The following is a 15,558-nucleotide window of genomic DNA, read 5'->3' as shown; positions in this document are numbered from 1 at the left end:
AGTCTTGAGATAAGAATTATGCAGAAATGAGCACACCTTGGTAAAAATGAAAATGCCATTATCAGGATATAGAAATTCAACTGTAATAACCAAAAGATAATCTGCAGAAAGATTCCAAAGTGTTTCTGAAAGAGGTGTAGCAGAATTGATGGGTAACATTAAATACAATAGAAAGAAAAAAGGCGAAGAGAGTTTTTTTAATCTTGATATAGGTATACTTAGGGGAAAAAAAAAAGTAAATAAGAGTAGCACTTAGATAACAATGTGGAAAGCATTCTTTTTCAATGAAAGCATGGTTCATTTATTCACAATCAGTGTATTCATGTCAAGCAAATTAATGACTAATGGCTAAAAGAGTTTACTGGCATTGCTGAAAACTATCAATTGCTACTCAGTCAATGAAAAACACTTGCTAGCTTTGAGACAAAGTTTGTACGGAAATTTATCACTTTTGGTCAAAATATCCAGTGCTTAGTTGGAAAGAAAAAAAGAAGACAAAAAACCCACCAAAACCAAAAAACAGAAGTTGAGTTCAATGATGTAATTTCATCTACTGTTCAGAGTGAGCTGTTTGCAGGGGTTCAGATGAGGCTGTTAGCTGTTGTTGGGTGAAGTGTGCTCAATTATTGCATGTAAAACAGCAGACTTGTGGGATTTTTTTTGTTCAGTTTTGGGAAGATTGTTTAGGGGCTGGAAGGACAGGTCACTAGGTGTTTGGTAGGCTCAGCAAGCAGATAGGAAGAAGCAAACAGACGTAAAGATAAACTGAAATTGTGATGTTCTGGTTTTGTGTGACACTACTAACCAAGATTATCTAATGTGTTTAATTTGGTCATAACTTTTCATGCTGAACCCTAAAGAAATAGTAATTATTTTTTATGTAATCTCATGTCTCAAAAGGGAATCATTATACTGCATAATGAACTGTGTTTGCAGGGCAACTTACTTGCTGACAGGAAATACAACCCCCTCTTTAACAGTATCTGTTGATGAAGTAAGTTAAATTGTATCTATTTACTGTAAAAACTACATAAATGAGGCCAGCTATTCTGAGCTGGAAAAACAAAGACTACATAATCTTCCAAGCAGTGAGAAAGGATAAATGCATACACATAATGGACTATGGTTTCTGTCATGATCTAATTTTTCAAGTTTGTAATCAGCTTGCGATAGCACGTCCAAACTGTAATAAATAAAATCAAGTGGGCAGGAGTAGCTGTTAGAAAAGAAAAAATGAAATAGCTACAAAATGCAAATTTCTCAGATACAAGAATACTATTTATTCTGCTGTTCATAAGATATTGCTTAACTGATTTTTTTTAGTTCTCCCATCATAAAGCAGCATTTAATCAGAGTTCAGCACTCTACACTAAATATGCAGAGATATTAGCATATACTAATCCCTTACAGTTGTTACAAAAGTGACACAAACAAAGAAAACACTCTTGGGGGTGTAGGGAGGTGAAGAGTGGCCTCAAGGCTGGCTCTGGGCAGGGAAGGCTTCCCTCGGGGCCAGGCCACGACCCAAACCTCAGCTCTGAGTCTCCAACAGCCTGGTCACGCACAAACCTCACTAAGGGGCAGTTGCCATGGGATTTTGGAACTGTTTCGATCACAAAATAAGTGTTTGAAGATACAAAATTTACAAAATCTGCAGATTTCGTAGTATTTTCATTTCAGGCTACCAACAGCGGGAGTTGGGAGCACTCCACGAGAAGCATGGTCCAAGAAGAGCAGGAAAGGCTCATCTTGCTACTGCTGCAACAAGCAATTGTTCTAAGTAGAACATCCAAGATTAACGATTTTTCTCTCCTCGCTTTGCTGTTTAAAAAAGAACAACCAGCTGTTGTTCTGACTCGGGGTTTTTCCAGTATGGCAGCTGAGGTGCTGCAGCTGAAAAAAAGGACCCAAGGCGAGCGCCTGGGCGCAGAGAACGAGTGGACAGCAGCCCCACCACGGTCTAAGGGACCGCTAACGGCCACTACCGGCTCCAGCGCGCGACACCGCCCCCACCTGCCGCTCCTGGCTCAGGTGACAGACCGCGTCTGGCGGAGGGGGGGGGAGGGCGGAGCCTCCGGTGACGCACGGATGAGCGCGACGGCCTCAAGGTGACGTCACGCGGCGGTCCCACCAATGCGAGGGCGCGGCGGCGGTTTTTGAACGCAGGAGAGCGGTATCAACCGTCCGGCCGCGCGCGGGGACGCCCTGCTGCCCGCGGAGGCCGGTCGCGCGGGCAGCCGTTGCTGCCGTTGTCAGGCAAGCCGGGGCTCCACGGGAGGCGGGAGCCGCCTGCTACCGGGGGCTGGCGGTTGTTGGGACGCGGGGGTGGCCGGGGGGGATCGCTATCCCCTGAGGAGCGGGCGGCTCGGTCGCTGCGTGGGAGGTGCCCGGCGGTGTGTACGCCTTTCTGAGGAGGTACGGCTGGTCGGTAGGGTGGTGCCGCGAGGGTCTTCCTTTAGTGTTCCACGCTTTGGGGACACCACCCGCCCTCCTTCCCAGTACCCCTGGTGCCGCCCCAGTGCGGGTGCTTAAAGGCCTCGGCCTGGTCTTCGTCGCGGGCGCCGTTGTGTTTTGCAGTTTAAATCATGGGCAATAGTGACAGTAGCCATGTTGCAAAAGTTATTTTGAAAATGGCCACTTCTGTGTGACTTTTCCTGTTTGTGCGAATGTTTGTTCTGTATGTGTATATTTTATATTTCCGCATGTGTATGTTTTATATATTGAGGGTAACACAACACCGGAACGGGCTGCCCAGGGTGGGTTGTGGAGTCTCCTTCTTTGGAGATATTCAAAACCCACCCGGACACATTCCTGTGTAACCTCATCTAGGTGTTTCTGTTCTGTCAGGGGGACTGGACTAGATGATCTTTTGAGGTCCCTTCCAATCCCTGACATCCTGTGATTTAACTCAAAAGGCTATAAACTTTACTTGTTTTTGGTTCCTGTTCTACTGTGCAACACCAGCTAAATCAGTTCTTCACCCTTTATATTTCTGAAGGTAGAAGATGGCTAAGTGCTTGAAAAAGCCCTTCAAAGACAGTCTGAATGACATAAAGGAACGAATGAAAGAGAAAAGAAGTCAGAAATGGACAAGATTGGGTAAAATTAGCCAGATCTCCACTGTAAAGTGCAAAGTAGCAAGTAAGATGCTAAAATATCTTAATAGTTTTAATAATTATTTCTGGTTTTGACCCGAGTTGAAATACTCACTATTCTGTTGCAGCCAACAGCTCCATGCAGATGAAGAGCCTCCAAGCAAACAATAGAGCTCTAGCTCAGGCTTTGCAAGAAGAAAAGCTCAAGCTGAAGGATGCTCAGGATACCATTCTTCATCTAAGGAAAGAGTATCAAGATCTGATGGTTCGGATGCTTGACTTGCAAAAAAATCATAGTTTCCAGCAAGCACAAGAATTTGTTGAGGTATTTTTACTAATAAATTTATAATTTAGTGAAGCTGGATATCAGAATCTGTGTGAATCCACGGATGTTTATGATCTTAAATGTTTCATTAAATATTAACTCAGTATATAGGACAAGTTGTTTATATTTTTCACCTAATCTGGTCATCCACTATTTTCTGGCTACTCTTTCTTCTTTAATTAAAAACTGTCATCTTTGAAAATTTTTTTTGTCACAGGTGAAGATACATGACACAATTATCTTCAGGATTTAATTATCTTGTTATACTGTTCAGAAGTTATTATATTGGTAGTTGATGCTAGAGTATAACAATAACAATGTTATTTTCCTTCTTTTTTTTCCCTTAGAATCAACTTTCAGCCTTGAATGTGATAATTTCAAAAGTTTCTCAGAATTTACTGGACTCAATTGATCTACTTGGCCCAGTAAAGGATTTGTGTTCAATACATGTAGTAAGTACACTTTTCCTCTTGAGGGGCAGGAAAAATTGTCTTTACCTGCAATATGCTGTATGCTTACCTGGGGAAGTGGTGGAGTCACCATCCCTGGGGGTGTTTAAAAGATGTGTAGATGTGGCACTTAGAGATGTGGTTTAGTGGTGGGCTTGGCAGTGTTATGTTAGCAGTTGGACTCAATCTTAAAGGTCTTTTCCAACCTACATGATTCTATGATTTCTGTTAATTCTTATTCCTTCCAGCACTTAGTTCTTGAGATTTGAGCCTTATGACATGAAGTCCAGGCTGTGGGAGTGTGTAATAGGTTGTTAGTGAGACTGAAGCTCTGCTATGAGGTGGTAGGGGCAGTCTGATTTTTCTATGGCTTTGTGTCTTGCACCCTGTACTGTCCTCATAGTTCCTTCTGTCCACTATCTGATTGGGCTGGTTATTATTGTGCTGGCTTGCAGGAGTGGAGTATATGAAATGCCTCAGCCAGCCAGAAAGAATAAGAGTCAAGGGCTTCTTTGGCCTTTCTGTGGGTAACTTGGCTGTTGTCTAGAATTTGTATATGGTGCAAGTTTGTTTCAGCTATTTAGTCACAGTAAGATTTATTTTGTTGACAGAATGAGAGAGTGCTTTCTTCAGTTCTTGAAAATAGTTCCAGTGTCGTAGCACAAATACATTCAGTGTAAGTATCTTTTATTAATACCTATTTATATTTGAAAACTCTGTTACAGTAGGCTTAATTTTCTGACTGGAAAAAAGGAATAAATCCACTGTAATGAAGCAGTGTGTTGTCAGAATATATATTGCTAGTCAGTAAGTACTACTTTTGTATTTTCTCTAGAGGACCTCTGCAGTGTGCTGATGAAAATGATAAAATAGTTTCAAGTTGGATGGAGGCTGATAGTGATAGAAATGAGCTGGCTCATGCTGCATCAGAGACCTGTGAGGAATCTGACACCGTTACTTCCCTAATCAAAATAGTTCCAGACAAAGGTAACTAAATCAAAGCTATCAGACATTGCTCTGTTCTGAAACAGGAAAAAAATGTGAGTCCAAGTTTAAAATGTAATTGCTGCATTTGAAGTAACTGTCAAGTAATTTTCCACTTATTATCATAAAGGTTAGATAGCGTTGGCAACTGGTAAACTTATTGAATGAAGGTGCCTAGCAAAATGGGGGAGGAATTTGAAAATGCTTGTCTTCTGTACAGCTGCAATCTAGTTTTATTATCTGCCAAAAAGATCAACAGAGTAAAGTCATCTTTAGTCATGCTTTATAATTTATGAAATCAACAATTGCTAACAAAGCAAAATACTCAGAAAAATAAATGACCTGTATATAAGCTTTCCAAACAGAACAGTTTAGAGCAAAATTATAAGGTAGTGTACCTGACTGCTTTCTGTCTGGAAGCTGTATTAAATGGAGCTTATCTTCATTGCCATGTACTGGTTTATACAAATCTGTGGAGAAAATTCTAAGAATAGTCTTAATTTTTGATAAGTTCAGAAGTTGTACATGACCTTTCCAGGCTGTTACTATTTAGCTTTAACATGACTTTTTCCCCTTCAATTACAAGGGCAAACATCTGATTTTCATCTGGACAACACAGGGTCAGAGCTGGAAAATGTTTCTTCAAGTGGAGAGGATGAATTTGGTAACGCACTACCAAAAGGTGTATCCACCAGGCGTCACTGTTCAAAGATGGGAAGTCATTATGAACTTTGCACTAGTGTCTTGGACCATTCAGAAGCACCTGATTCAACAAGAGAGCTTTCTAGACAGGATGAAATTAGACTTAAAGAAAGTCTAGAGAAGTGTACAGTGGAAAACATAAATTCAGATATTTCTCAGTTGAATGAAAACAAAGTAAGTTCAGAGCTGGTATTGAGGCAGATCAATTCTGAAACTGCACAGTCCAACTTGGACAATAATTCTGATCTTAAACAACGTGAGTGTAAAAGCAGAGAAGACTCTCAAGTAAGGAAAGAGAAGCATAAGAAAGGAGAACTGGAATGGGGTAAAAATACTTCCAGACAAAGGCTGAAAAAAAGACAGGGTAAAGAGGCAGCCAAAAAAAAGTTTGATTTCTTGGGTGGCTCCAGTGATGCTTATGACTTTCATTTTGAAGAGAGTGTCCATGTTACACCTTTTCGACAAAATAAGGTGAATGACACAGATACTAGTATGGATAACAGAGAAGACTTATCTGAATCTGATACCACTGAGTCGAGTGATACTGGAGAAGATTCAGACGACAGCCTCTATGAACCTTACAAGAGTAAATCGAAAAAAAGGAAAAGTTCAGAGGACAAGGAACATACATCACCAGTCCATGCAAGGCCAAGGTCTAAAAGATGTTTGGCACAGCGTGAACAGAAACTCCATAATGAAAGACAGACTGAAAGCAATAAGTCAAGTGACAAGTCTATTAGTAAGTGTAGAAAGTGTTTTGTATTTGGTTTAGTTTTATTGAGAGAGAACATTGTTTAAAGGATTTAACCTTTTCTTATTTTAGCTTTTTTAATAAAGAGAACACTTATAAAAATCATTAGATTCATTCTTCTGTCTACTTTATTTCCTCAGCAGAAATTGGATTTAAATATGTTTTGTTTAAGAAATTGATCAACAATTAATTCTGTATTTTAGATGTGTTTAATGATGTATTAAAGCTGAGGAAAAAGAGGAGAACAAGATTATAAGCTGAGAGATACGTGGAATAACAAATCATGCTTTACTTGGCACTGCTTAGTGTTAATTTATTTTTTCCAAATTTAAATCCTGCATATTACAGAATCACAGAATGTTAGGGATTGGAAGGGACCTTGAAAGATCATCTAGTCCAATCCCCCTGCCAGAGCAGGAACACCTTGATTCTTTTACCTACTCTTACTTAAGTGAAAAAGTGAAGGTAATAGTTATAGCTGAGAGTTACTTAATATGTTTGACATATTCTTTTAAGCTAGCTTGCCTGAGTTGTCTTAAGTGTGCCTAATTTTCTAACAGGGCAGCCTTCTGAGCCATCTCGTGTTCATCTCTGTGATGTTACCAATACTGCTTCATTGCTCCCCAGCACTGGGAATGCAACTGTTGTCCCAGAAGGTGAGGGACCACGATCTCCAAAACGCAAGAGAAGCTGTACTCTGGCTGTGAGCTATAAAGAACCAAGTATTGCAGGGTAGGTGTCTTCCTTTCCAGTTTGATATAAAGTTCATGACATCATTACATCAAATATGGAGGAGTTAAGGTGATTGTTTAAATATTGGAAATAAGTTCTTAACAAAACATTGAGAGAGGTCTGATGTTAGTAATACAAAATAGTTAAGATGAAATTGTACTTAATAGCTGAAAGTTGGTGTTTTAAGTGAGGTGGGGAATAAAACTCAATTTTGCTTTTTTTTTTTTGTTGTTTACAGGAAGCTCAGGAGAGGAGATCCATTTACAGATACAAATTTTCTGAATTCTCCAATTTTCAAGCAGAAAAAAGATGCCAAATGCCGTTCTGTTAAGAATCAATCTCTGTCAAAATACAATGAGAAATTTGTTGGTTGTCGTTGAGATTTCCAGTCATGATGGCAAAACCATGCTCACTCCATGAAAAAAGGAAATCTTTTATCCAGGAAGTTATTGTTGCACAATATCTTGCACAAGTATGTAGTTATTTCTATGTCTAACATTAAGGATATAAAATCAAGGGGTTTTAGTTTTAATCCAGTGACTTGTTTTTAATGATATAGAAGACACAAGACTACTTTATAACTAAGGTGATTCCATTCAGACTCCTTTGGGAAGAGTATATCAGAAATATCTGAAGGAAAAGATCGTGAATGTAATTTTATGACTTGTACTCTGCTTCATCTTAGAGTGGCTGGCAAAGGCAAACTTGATACACTTAAAGTCAATTTTTTTAATAAGCATGTTTGTAAATATCTCGTTTTTGTAATGGTTGTAGTTTCATATTGAAGCTCATAATAAACATCTTAGTGTTCAGAAACAGCTCAGAGTTGGTTTGTGCTCTTTCTGCACAGTTTCTGTATTTGCTTCAAGGGCAGCAATGTCAGCAGTAGGTATACTGCAAGCTAGTCTACTCCTTCCCCATCTTACCTGGCATAAGCATGGTTTAGAAACAAGATTGCCAGTTATATTTTTGAATATGTAGCTGGAGCTCTCAAAAGCAGCAGTTTTAGGGTTGGTTGGTACTGCTGTGAATCAGCTTACATTTGCTTTGTTCCTGTCTGGTTATCTGTGAAGGCTGGTGACAAGTGCTCTGCTTTGGTGAAGTGTAAACTGCTATTATGGGACTTCACAACAACTTTGGCCCTGTTTTGCCAGATACCTTTACTAGAGGAAGATCTGCCAGATCTGAACTGGTACCACAACAGGCATGATGCTGAGAGACAGTTATGAACTGTCTAGCAAGAATTCAAAGCACTTAATCTAGCTTTTCTTTATTTGAGAAACAAAGCTACATTCAGAATCAATAATGTGAAATTACTTTTGTCTTGCAAGATGGCCTGCCTCACCTGACCCACTTCAATAGGTGTAAGATCTTTCCCTTTCTGTAATAAAAATGTATAGCGTTAATTACTGTTTTAATGGTAACTTCTTAGGTTACTCTCTCAACAGTAATAATAAAGGCTGCAGCTACTCAGGGAACATGCTTTCTTACAATACAGCCTTTGGATATTTGAATGGAAACTTAATCTTCCATTAAATCCTAAAATTCTTACCATCTTCATTCTGAAACTTTTCAGTACCATAGGAATTTAAACAGAATGATTTAACTTCAGGTGGTCTTTTATTTAAGCAAACAAATCTGTAACACCTGTTTATCAGGGACAGACACTGAACAATGTGATAGCACAGCAGCCCAAGGCAGGTGTGGTGGGTCTGAAGTTTGTTTAGATTGAGCACTCTAGAAGAATTGCTGCTGTTCCATCTCAACCGCAGGAAGGAATCTTGAGTCTAGCTGACCTATTCTCAATTGATATTCTAGAAGTGCGTCTAGGAAAACAGCTAAACCTCTTGACTGCTGTTTGCTACCCTCTGAACAGTACACTTTCACATGATGTGGTGCAGGACTAAGTCCTAGTGGATGGGGAAAAAAATAAAAGCAAATATCTTTGTACTCTCCAATTGTCTGTCAGTTAGTGGACAGGTGCAGGGTTTGTTTACGGTATGCAAAATGACTGTACCATCTGACTGATCTCATGGTAAGAGTAGGTAAGCACAAGCTCAGAGTGGACAGTAGTTTGCTCCTGTGCATATTGTGTTTTGTGAATAAAGGGCTCTAGTGGACAAAAATGAGAAAACAGCATGAGCATGCTTTGAGAGGAAGAACCAAAACTTGTGAACAGGTCAAAGAATTGTTCTGAGATGTAGAGAGGATGGCAGTACTAGCACTGTAGCTCCAGTAGTATGGAGCTGGGAATGCTACTTGGAATGGTCACAGCTTTCCATAGTGTCCTGGTTTTGTTAAAAACAAGTTTCTCTTTTAGTAAATTTGCCTGTCAGCTAAAGCTTTCATATTAGCTGCACTTTCCTGGAAAGCCAGATACATGTTTTGGTAAACATAGCAATGGAATGTGAGGTTATCGATATGCATGGATATACATCTCGTGAGAGGGGCAACGAGAAATAGGTGACCAGAAACTGACCAACCGAGTATAACATCCCATTCACGTGAATACTTCATATAAAAGTGGGAGATCACGAGGATCTTGTTCCTTTTTCCTTACGGCTGACATTAGGAGAGGACCTTGCTAGTCCTCCCTGCGAACGGAGGCCTAGTGACAGACTGAATGCAGCTCTGGTTAGCTGCAGAGTCTTTGGGTGCTGGCTCTGCAGTTGCTGGGACTATCAAGATTGGTTTTGTATATTTTGTATTACTTTCTCTATTCTTAGTAATAGCATTAGTAAAACATTCTTAACTTTTCCAACTCTCTTCTCTCTGTCCTTTCCCTCCCAGTTGCCTGTCCTTAGTGGGAAGGGGGAAACAGGGGGTTAACAATACATCTGCTACAGTTTTATTATCACCCCACAATCAAAACCTTGACACATAGTGAATGCTCAGTTCAGCACACCATCCTCCCAGTCAACTCAGAGGCTTTTCTGCAAATTTTCTAGTGTACTAGGAAGCTGCACTGACTGTACTTTTGTAGATTCAGTGTTCAGTTGTGAAATTGCTTCAGCAGGCATAGTTGTAGTGCAAGAACTAATTAATGAAAACAGAGACCAAAATAAGTAGAGTTTTGTACATATATAATTTAAAACTATTCTGTACCAGTACAATATATTAATTTTACAAATGTAAAGTTCATCAGCTGTTAAAGCATTTGCAAAACGACATATCCTACTGTAACTTTATTGCACAGTATCTATGAAAATATTAATTCTTAAATTAGAAAACAAATGTTTCAATATAGAAGAGACAATCTGATTGAAAGACAATAAGAAAATCTACTTTGAAAATAATAAAATTTCACAGGATACCAATCTCAACAGGTGCATCTGTAGGCCCAATCTACAAAACAGGATTATAGCATCCAGTACTGGCTATTTAAAAAAAAAAATACTCACTGTACCTTTGTTATAGATCTAAATGTAGGTCAGACTAATCTCATACAAAACACTATGGCAAGTCTAGTGTTAACATTCTGAATACCTTGTGTACCACATTTACTATTAATACTTCCAAGTAGCTCCTGATATCTACTTGCTGAATCAACTTGTGACTTAACATTCACAGACATTTTGCAGGAATATATTCTTTGACACACGACAGGATTGGGGGTTTTTCAGTCTTAGAACTATTGAATTTTACCAGTGTAACATCTGTAAATATAAAACACCAAGAACAAAAGTTTAATCTGTTTTTCACAAAAGCAATTATAATTTAAAGTTACAAACTCTAATTAGAAAATGCCAAGTGACAACTTTTTGGCTTGTACTGATCTCCATTAGGAAGTTAGTTGTACCTCTTAAATGTAGTGTAAGCAGCAAAATATATATATATGACATATATATAAGTGCTCGATTTGAAGATATACTAACGAGTTGTAAAATGTTAATATGTTCCTGGGTCTAAATAATCACAGTTAATAAGCATTTACAATAAAGCTTAGTAGAAAATCCAGTTTACCACAGCGCCAAGTATATAAGCTATAGAAGCTGTCATATGTTGTCTTTTCTGTGTCTAATAGTTTTATCTCTGATGAATAATCTAAAGAATTTATCAGTGACAAATAGTAAATAGGATAGACCATGAAGTGCATCAAAACCTTAACTCTACTAAGCCAATTGAAATTGTCTAGTAGATATGAATCAGATTCTCTGAAGTTATTTCGGGTACTTATGTCCTGCATAAGCCAAGTCACTATGACATTACACATCTAGCCAGATTTTTTTTTTTTTTTTAAATAGTGGTTATGAGATTACAATTTGCAGGTAAAATGTTTATCAAAACCCAAAATGACTAGAAAAACTTGCATCTATCAAAGATTACAGGCAATCCCTTTTCAGAACTGGCTGCTCTTCTTTCACAGCTTCTCAACCAGCTGAGTGTTTCTTTTAAAAAATAATATCTTATAAAAAGACTCTACAAAGAAACAAATATTTCAGACCCTCCCAACTGTTGTTTTCCCTTACTGTTTTCTTTTTTACTGGAAAAAAAATAATAAAACTTTATCAAAAAGGTACTGCATTAGGTAAGCTATAAGATTTATTGTCTGAGAATTTTCTTCATATTCTCAAACATGTGCAATTTCCCACATGCTTTGTGGGGTTTCTGAGGCTGATAAACGTATTAAGAACATACGGTAATGGGCACACAAAAGAAATTTTCTGTAATTAAATACATTATAAAGCATTTTAATAAAATAATTTTTGTAATTTCAGTATAATACATGTTTGCAAAACTAAAAGGGTTTTTAAAAGTGCTAAGTATTAAACAGAAGTTTCTTGAAATCTTAAAGTCCCAAAACTCAGATATATAATGGCTTCCCCTGCCCATAAAGTAGGCACACTGATTGGTTGTAAAAAAACAGTGTCACTTATCAATTAATCCAGCTTCTTTAATTTTTGTGTAGAAGAATTTCTCCAGTATATTGGCACATTTGTAGTATTCACTCTCGGGGGGGTTGTACTCTCTGCAATTTGTAAACACTCGCTGCAAGTCTGCCATGAATAATTTCTTAGACACGTAGTACCTATTCTTGAGTCGCTCACTCATTGTTTTGAGATCTGTACAGGAGAAAAATAGATTAACAGTGTTTGATTCAAATACTTTTTGTATGCAATATTCCTTTAGACTGATTTGCCATTTAACATGAACTGGCAAAGCTAGGATTGGGAATTCCTAATCGCCTTCATCTAAGGCTTGGTCCCTTTTTTATCTTCAACACCAACTGAGCCCTGGAACTAAGCAATATTTCACCGTAAGAATAATTTTGTGTAGAGTTTATTTCTTCTTCTTTAAAAGATTAAGGCACCATTCTTTTGTGTTGTCATACTCCTCTGAGTTTTCACCGGGTGTTAGGTGTCCCTAACCCTCCCCTAGCCCCTAACTCCCCTAACCCCTCAGTGAGGCAAAGCTGTTGGCAGCTCTGCTGGAGGCGTCCTTAGGAGCATATAAGCAAACAATTCAAACATCACAAAACATGTGTGTTAAGCTAAAATCCTCACTTTGCTACAAGCACAGCAGAGAAGAGACATCTGTCTATACTACAAGTAGTACTTGCAGCTTTGAAAAAAGATTAAATTTTTTCCTCACTTATGTATCCCTTTTTAACAGTCCTGTGAGAACAGATCTCTCCCGCTTTCAACACATCATACAAACCCTTTACTTACAGAACATTCTTTAAGAAATGTTTTCCTTTATACTAAAACAAATCATCCATAAAATACATACATAAATAACCCATAAAATACATAAATAACCTCAGTGTTGTTCACATGGTTACTTTCCCAGTAATTTTTATCAGGCATTTAAAAATTTTATCTACATTACAAGTGTTCTAGGAGTGAGTACAGGAATAGAAGTAGTGGGAAGTGTGCTAGATGCCTTGGCTTTTCTCACCTCAGATGCTCTAACAACTACTTTTTTTTAGCATTGCTTGAGCCAGGCTTCAGCAGTACCTTTGTGAAACCATAACAGAAACAGCTGAAATAGAGCAAACTTACTGCCAACAAGTATTGCAAGGAAAGCAGAGACCAAAGACCTCCAATGCAAAGGAAACAAACCTTAAAACTTAAGATTTAAAAATCTGTTTGTGGGCATTTTTGGTTTGGTTTGTTTTTGGAGTTTGTTTTGTTTTGTTTTTAAGGGAGATTTGACATTGGTAAAATGGAGAAAAACCCTACCAAACTGACAAGAGGGGATTATTTAAGAAACGTTTGATGGGTGCTCTCAAATACCTCTTCCAATGATACATAAATTGCCATTCACTAGTGTTGCACAATATTTTGCAAAAGCAGAGGCTCACTGAGCTCCCATTAAGTCTGAAATTTAGGTGCCTACATTTAAACCACATGTCTATAGACTATATTATCCATCTGAGAAGGCTGTTCAGCTCACCCTAAAGCAAACATTGCCTGGCTGGTCAGTTAAACTGCACTCCTCTAGCTACAGTGAAAGTTTGGCTCCATCTGTCACTCACTTGTACTGCTTTTGTACTGCAGATGAAAAGGAAAAAAAAAATCAAATGGTATTCCTTGAAAACAAGCAGCTGAAAGAGCACTTAAAAAGGATAAGAAAGTGTTTCTACATGAGAACTGACCTTAGAAGACACAGTAATAAAACCTATAGCCATACCTCTCAAATATTGTACTATTTATTCTGTATGCAAACGTAAAGACAAATGCTGTATCTTATACACGATAGTGTAAGAAAAGACAATGCTGTCACTTTTTAATTGAAAGTATGTCTGAGATTTTTGTACAGTATCAGCATGCTGGCAGCAAGAGCAGAAAGCAAGCAGAAGTTGATCATGAATCAAAATGTGGTTTAGTTGTTCTGGGTTCCCTAGCTGAAAAGACAAATCTTAAAATGAGAGCTGCTACCCCTGCCTCCAATGTGCACCTGAACAAGGAAAGGCCAGACAACATTCCTACTTCGGGCTTGCCAACCCAGGCAGAAGTTCTTTGTAACCACTGTTCAGATTAAAGGGCCATCTAAATCTAGTCTCTGCTCAGAGAAGCAGATGGAGAAAACTGCCATACCAGGGATGCAACATTCTTTTTCTTCATTGCTAGAAAACACATTTGTGTCAGAGATATAGGAAGTGTACATATATGTGCTATTTGGAATCGAAAAATTGAATATCAAAAAACTTTAAGCCAAATTGGTATACAGAGGCTAGAAGCCTATGCAAAGCAATATGAACAAACACTTTAATTCACTAAGAAACTGACTGACAGTAGCTTGTAAAGAACATTAAAAAGTTCAGAAACTATAATCAGAAAGACAGAGGTGAGTATTGCATAAGCAACTAAAAAGTAGAAGGACTCAGTTTTAAATCTGCTGCAATACAACTCAAAACAAGCTTCTGTTTAGAACAGCACTGAATCGTCATTGAAATTATATGATCCAGCAGTCAAAAGCAAAGAAGAACATTATTAGCAGTTGTGTAATTCCCTTTGCAAGTAATCCTGAATAAACAATAGCTACATGATTTAAAAATAAAAATAAATAAGTAAATGAACATACCACCTTGGACAACTTTGGCAGATCTAACATACAAAGATAACTTTTATCTTACAATCAGTTGGATGAAGCATTTTCCTAAACTTAAATTGGAACAAATTGTTAAGACCTAATTAGAAAACCCTGGTACTTTTGAAAAAGTTTTCTCTATGTGATTTAGAAAGCTTAAATATGTTTTTCAAAGCAATTTGAAAGCTCAGGTGTTTTTGAAAGTTTGTCTTGAATTTTTTTAACACACCAGTAGGATCTGCAATGACCAGTTACCACACACAAGAACATACTTGTACAACTTACATAAACCAGCTCAGTTCTGAAAGTTCCTACTGACTGCACTGCACTGTTTAAGAGCTCTCTAGGGCATCCTAAGATTTCGCATGTATATGCTATACATGCTTCACAAAGGTCACAAAGCAGTCATTAATTTCAAATGACAGCATCGTACTCTTGGCACTTCAGAGCTGCAAGCTATTCAGCTGCAAGAAATATGTATCTTTGAACATAAAACAATCAGATCACAATTTATCTGCTATGTCTCCAGCTATAAAGATTTTTAAACTCTATACTTAAAAAATGTTAATGGCATTACCCATGGGAAACCTTATAACTTCATAATATCCAGGAGCTTCTGTTCTCTTCACAGGTTCCATGAAGGGCCAAGCGCTTTGATGGCTCTTTGGTAAAGAAAAAAGTAAGGTATCTAATATGGAAACTCCATATTGGAAAATATTTTGAAATCTTTACAGAAGGTAAACTAGAACTAGCACTCACCTTCACCTGCTGCAGGATGGTTTTTAATGTGCTGTAAAGTTGATCTGAATCCTTGGGCTCCTTACTTGAAAGAAAATATGAACACAAAAATATTAGCTTGAATCCCTTATCTTCATTCTTATGATGTGCATCTTGCCTAAAAGCAACTCCAGAGTTTTGTGCATTTTGTGGAAGAAACAAATGTTTTAAACTAAAACCCACTTCCCGCCCCCAAAACAAAACAAAGCC

At 38.0% G+C, this 15,558-nt stretch overlaps 2 protein-coding genes across 4 annotated transcripts in view; one reads left to right on the top strand and one right to left on the bottom strand.

Moving 5' to 3' along the window:
• The first annotated feature begins 2,084 nt into the window (after nt 1-2,084).
• Nucleotides 2,085-7,856, top strand: SGO1 (shugoshin 1). Of its 2 annotated transcripts, none has more exons than XM_065051535.1 (9): nt 2,085-2,256; nt 2,999-3,141; nt 3,224-3,420; nt 3,768-3,872; nt 4,481-4,545; nt 4,705-4,856; nt 5,440-6,294; nt 6,867-7,038; nt 7,277-7,856. In XM_065051535.1, exons 2-9 carry the CDS (start codon nt 3,006-3,008, stop codon nt 7,416-7,418), a joined length of 1,824 nt encoding a protein of 607 aa, XP_064907607.1. In that variant the 5' UTR covers nt 2,085-2,256; nt 2,999-3,005; the 3' UTR covers nt 7,419-7,856. The 2 variants fall into 2 exon arrangements, with proteins under 2 accessions (XP_064907607.1, XP_064907608.1); XM_065051536.1 differs by having other exon boundaries at nt 2,172-2,415.
• Nucleotides 7,857-10,104: 2,248 nt separating this feature from the next.
• KAT2B (lysine acetyltransferase 2B) overlaps nt 10,105-15,558 on the bottom strand; it is a 43,846-nt gene continuing 38,392 nt past the window's right edge. The window contains exons 16-18 of one of the 2 annotated variants that reach the window (XM_065051533.1): nt 15,331-15,394; nt 15,149-15,233; nt 10,105-12,101 (exon numbers count right to left, since the gene is read on the bottom strand). In XM_065051533.1, the coding sequence (XP_064907605.1) occupies nt 11,908-12,101; nt 15,149-15,233; nt 15,331-15,394 (343 nt within the window). In that variant the 3' untranslated portion in view covers nt 10,105-11,907. The remainder of the gene's footprint in view (nt 12,102-15,148; nt 15,234-15,330; nt 15,395-15,558) is intronic. The other variant, XM_065051534.1, reaches the window with a different exon arrangement.

Source organism: Columba livia, chromosome 2, assembly GCF_036013475.1.
Source record: "Columba livia isolate bColLiv1 breed racing homer chromosome 2, bColLiv1.pat.W.v2, whole genome shotgun sequence".
NCBI classification, from domain to species: Eukaryota; Metazoa; Chordata; class Aves; order Columbiformes; family Columbidae; genus Columba; species Columba livia.
Note: the sequence above shows the minus strand (reverse complement) of the source record. Positions and strands in the feature narration are given on the sequence as shown.

What these genes read in the sequence shown, in the direction of transcription:
- SGO1 (XM_065051535.1), top strand. Translation starts at nt 3,006, where the DNA reads ATGGCTAAGTGCTTGAAAAAGCCCTTCAAAGACAGTCTGAATGACATA. An exon ending in TGTAAAGTGCAAAGTAGCAA is followed by an intron (nt 3,142 to 3,223) that starts GTAAGATGCTAA and finishes ATTCTGTTGCAG; the next exon opens with CCAACAGCTCCATGCAGATG. An exon ending in AAGCACAAGAATTTGTTGAG is followed by an intron (nt 3,421 to 3,767) that starts GTATTTTTACTA and finishes TTTTTCCCTTAG; the next exon opens with AATCAACTTTCAGCCTTGAA.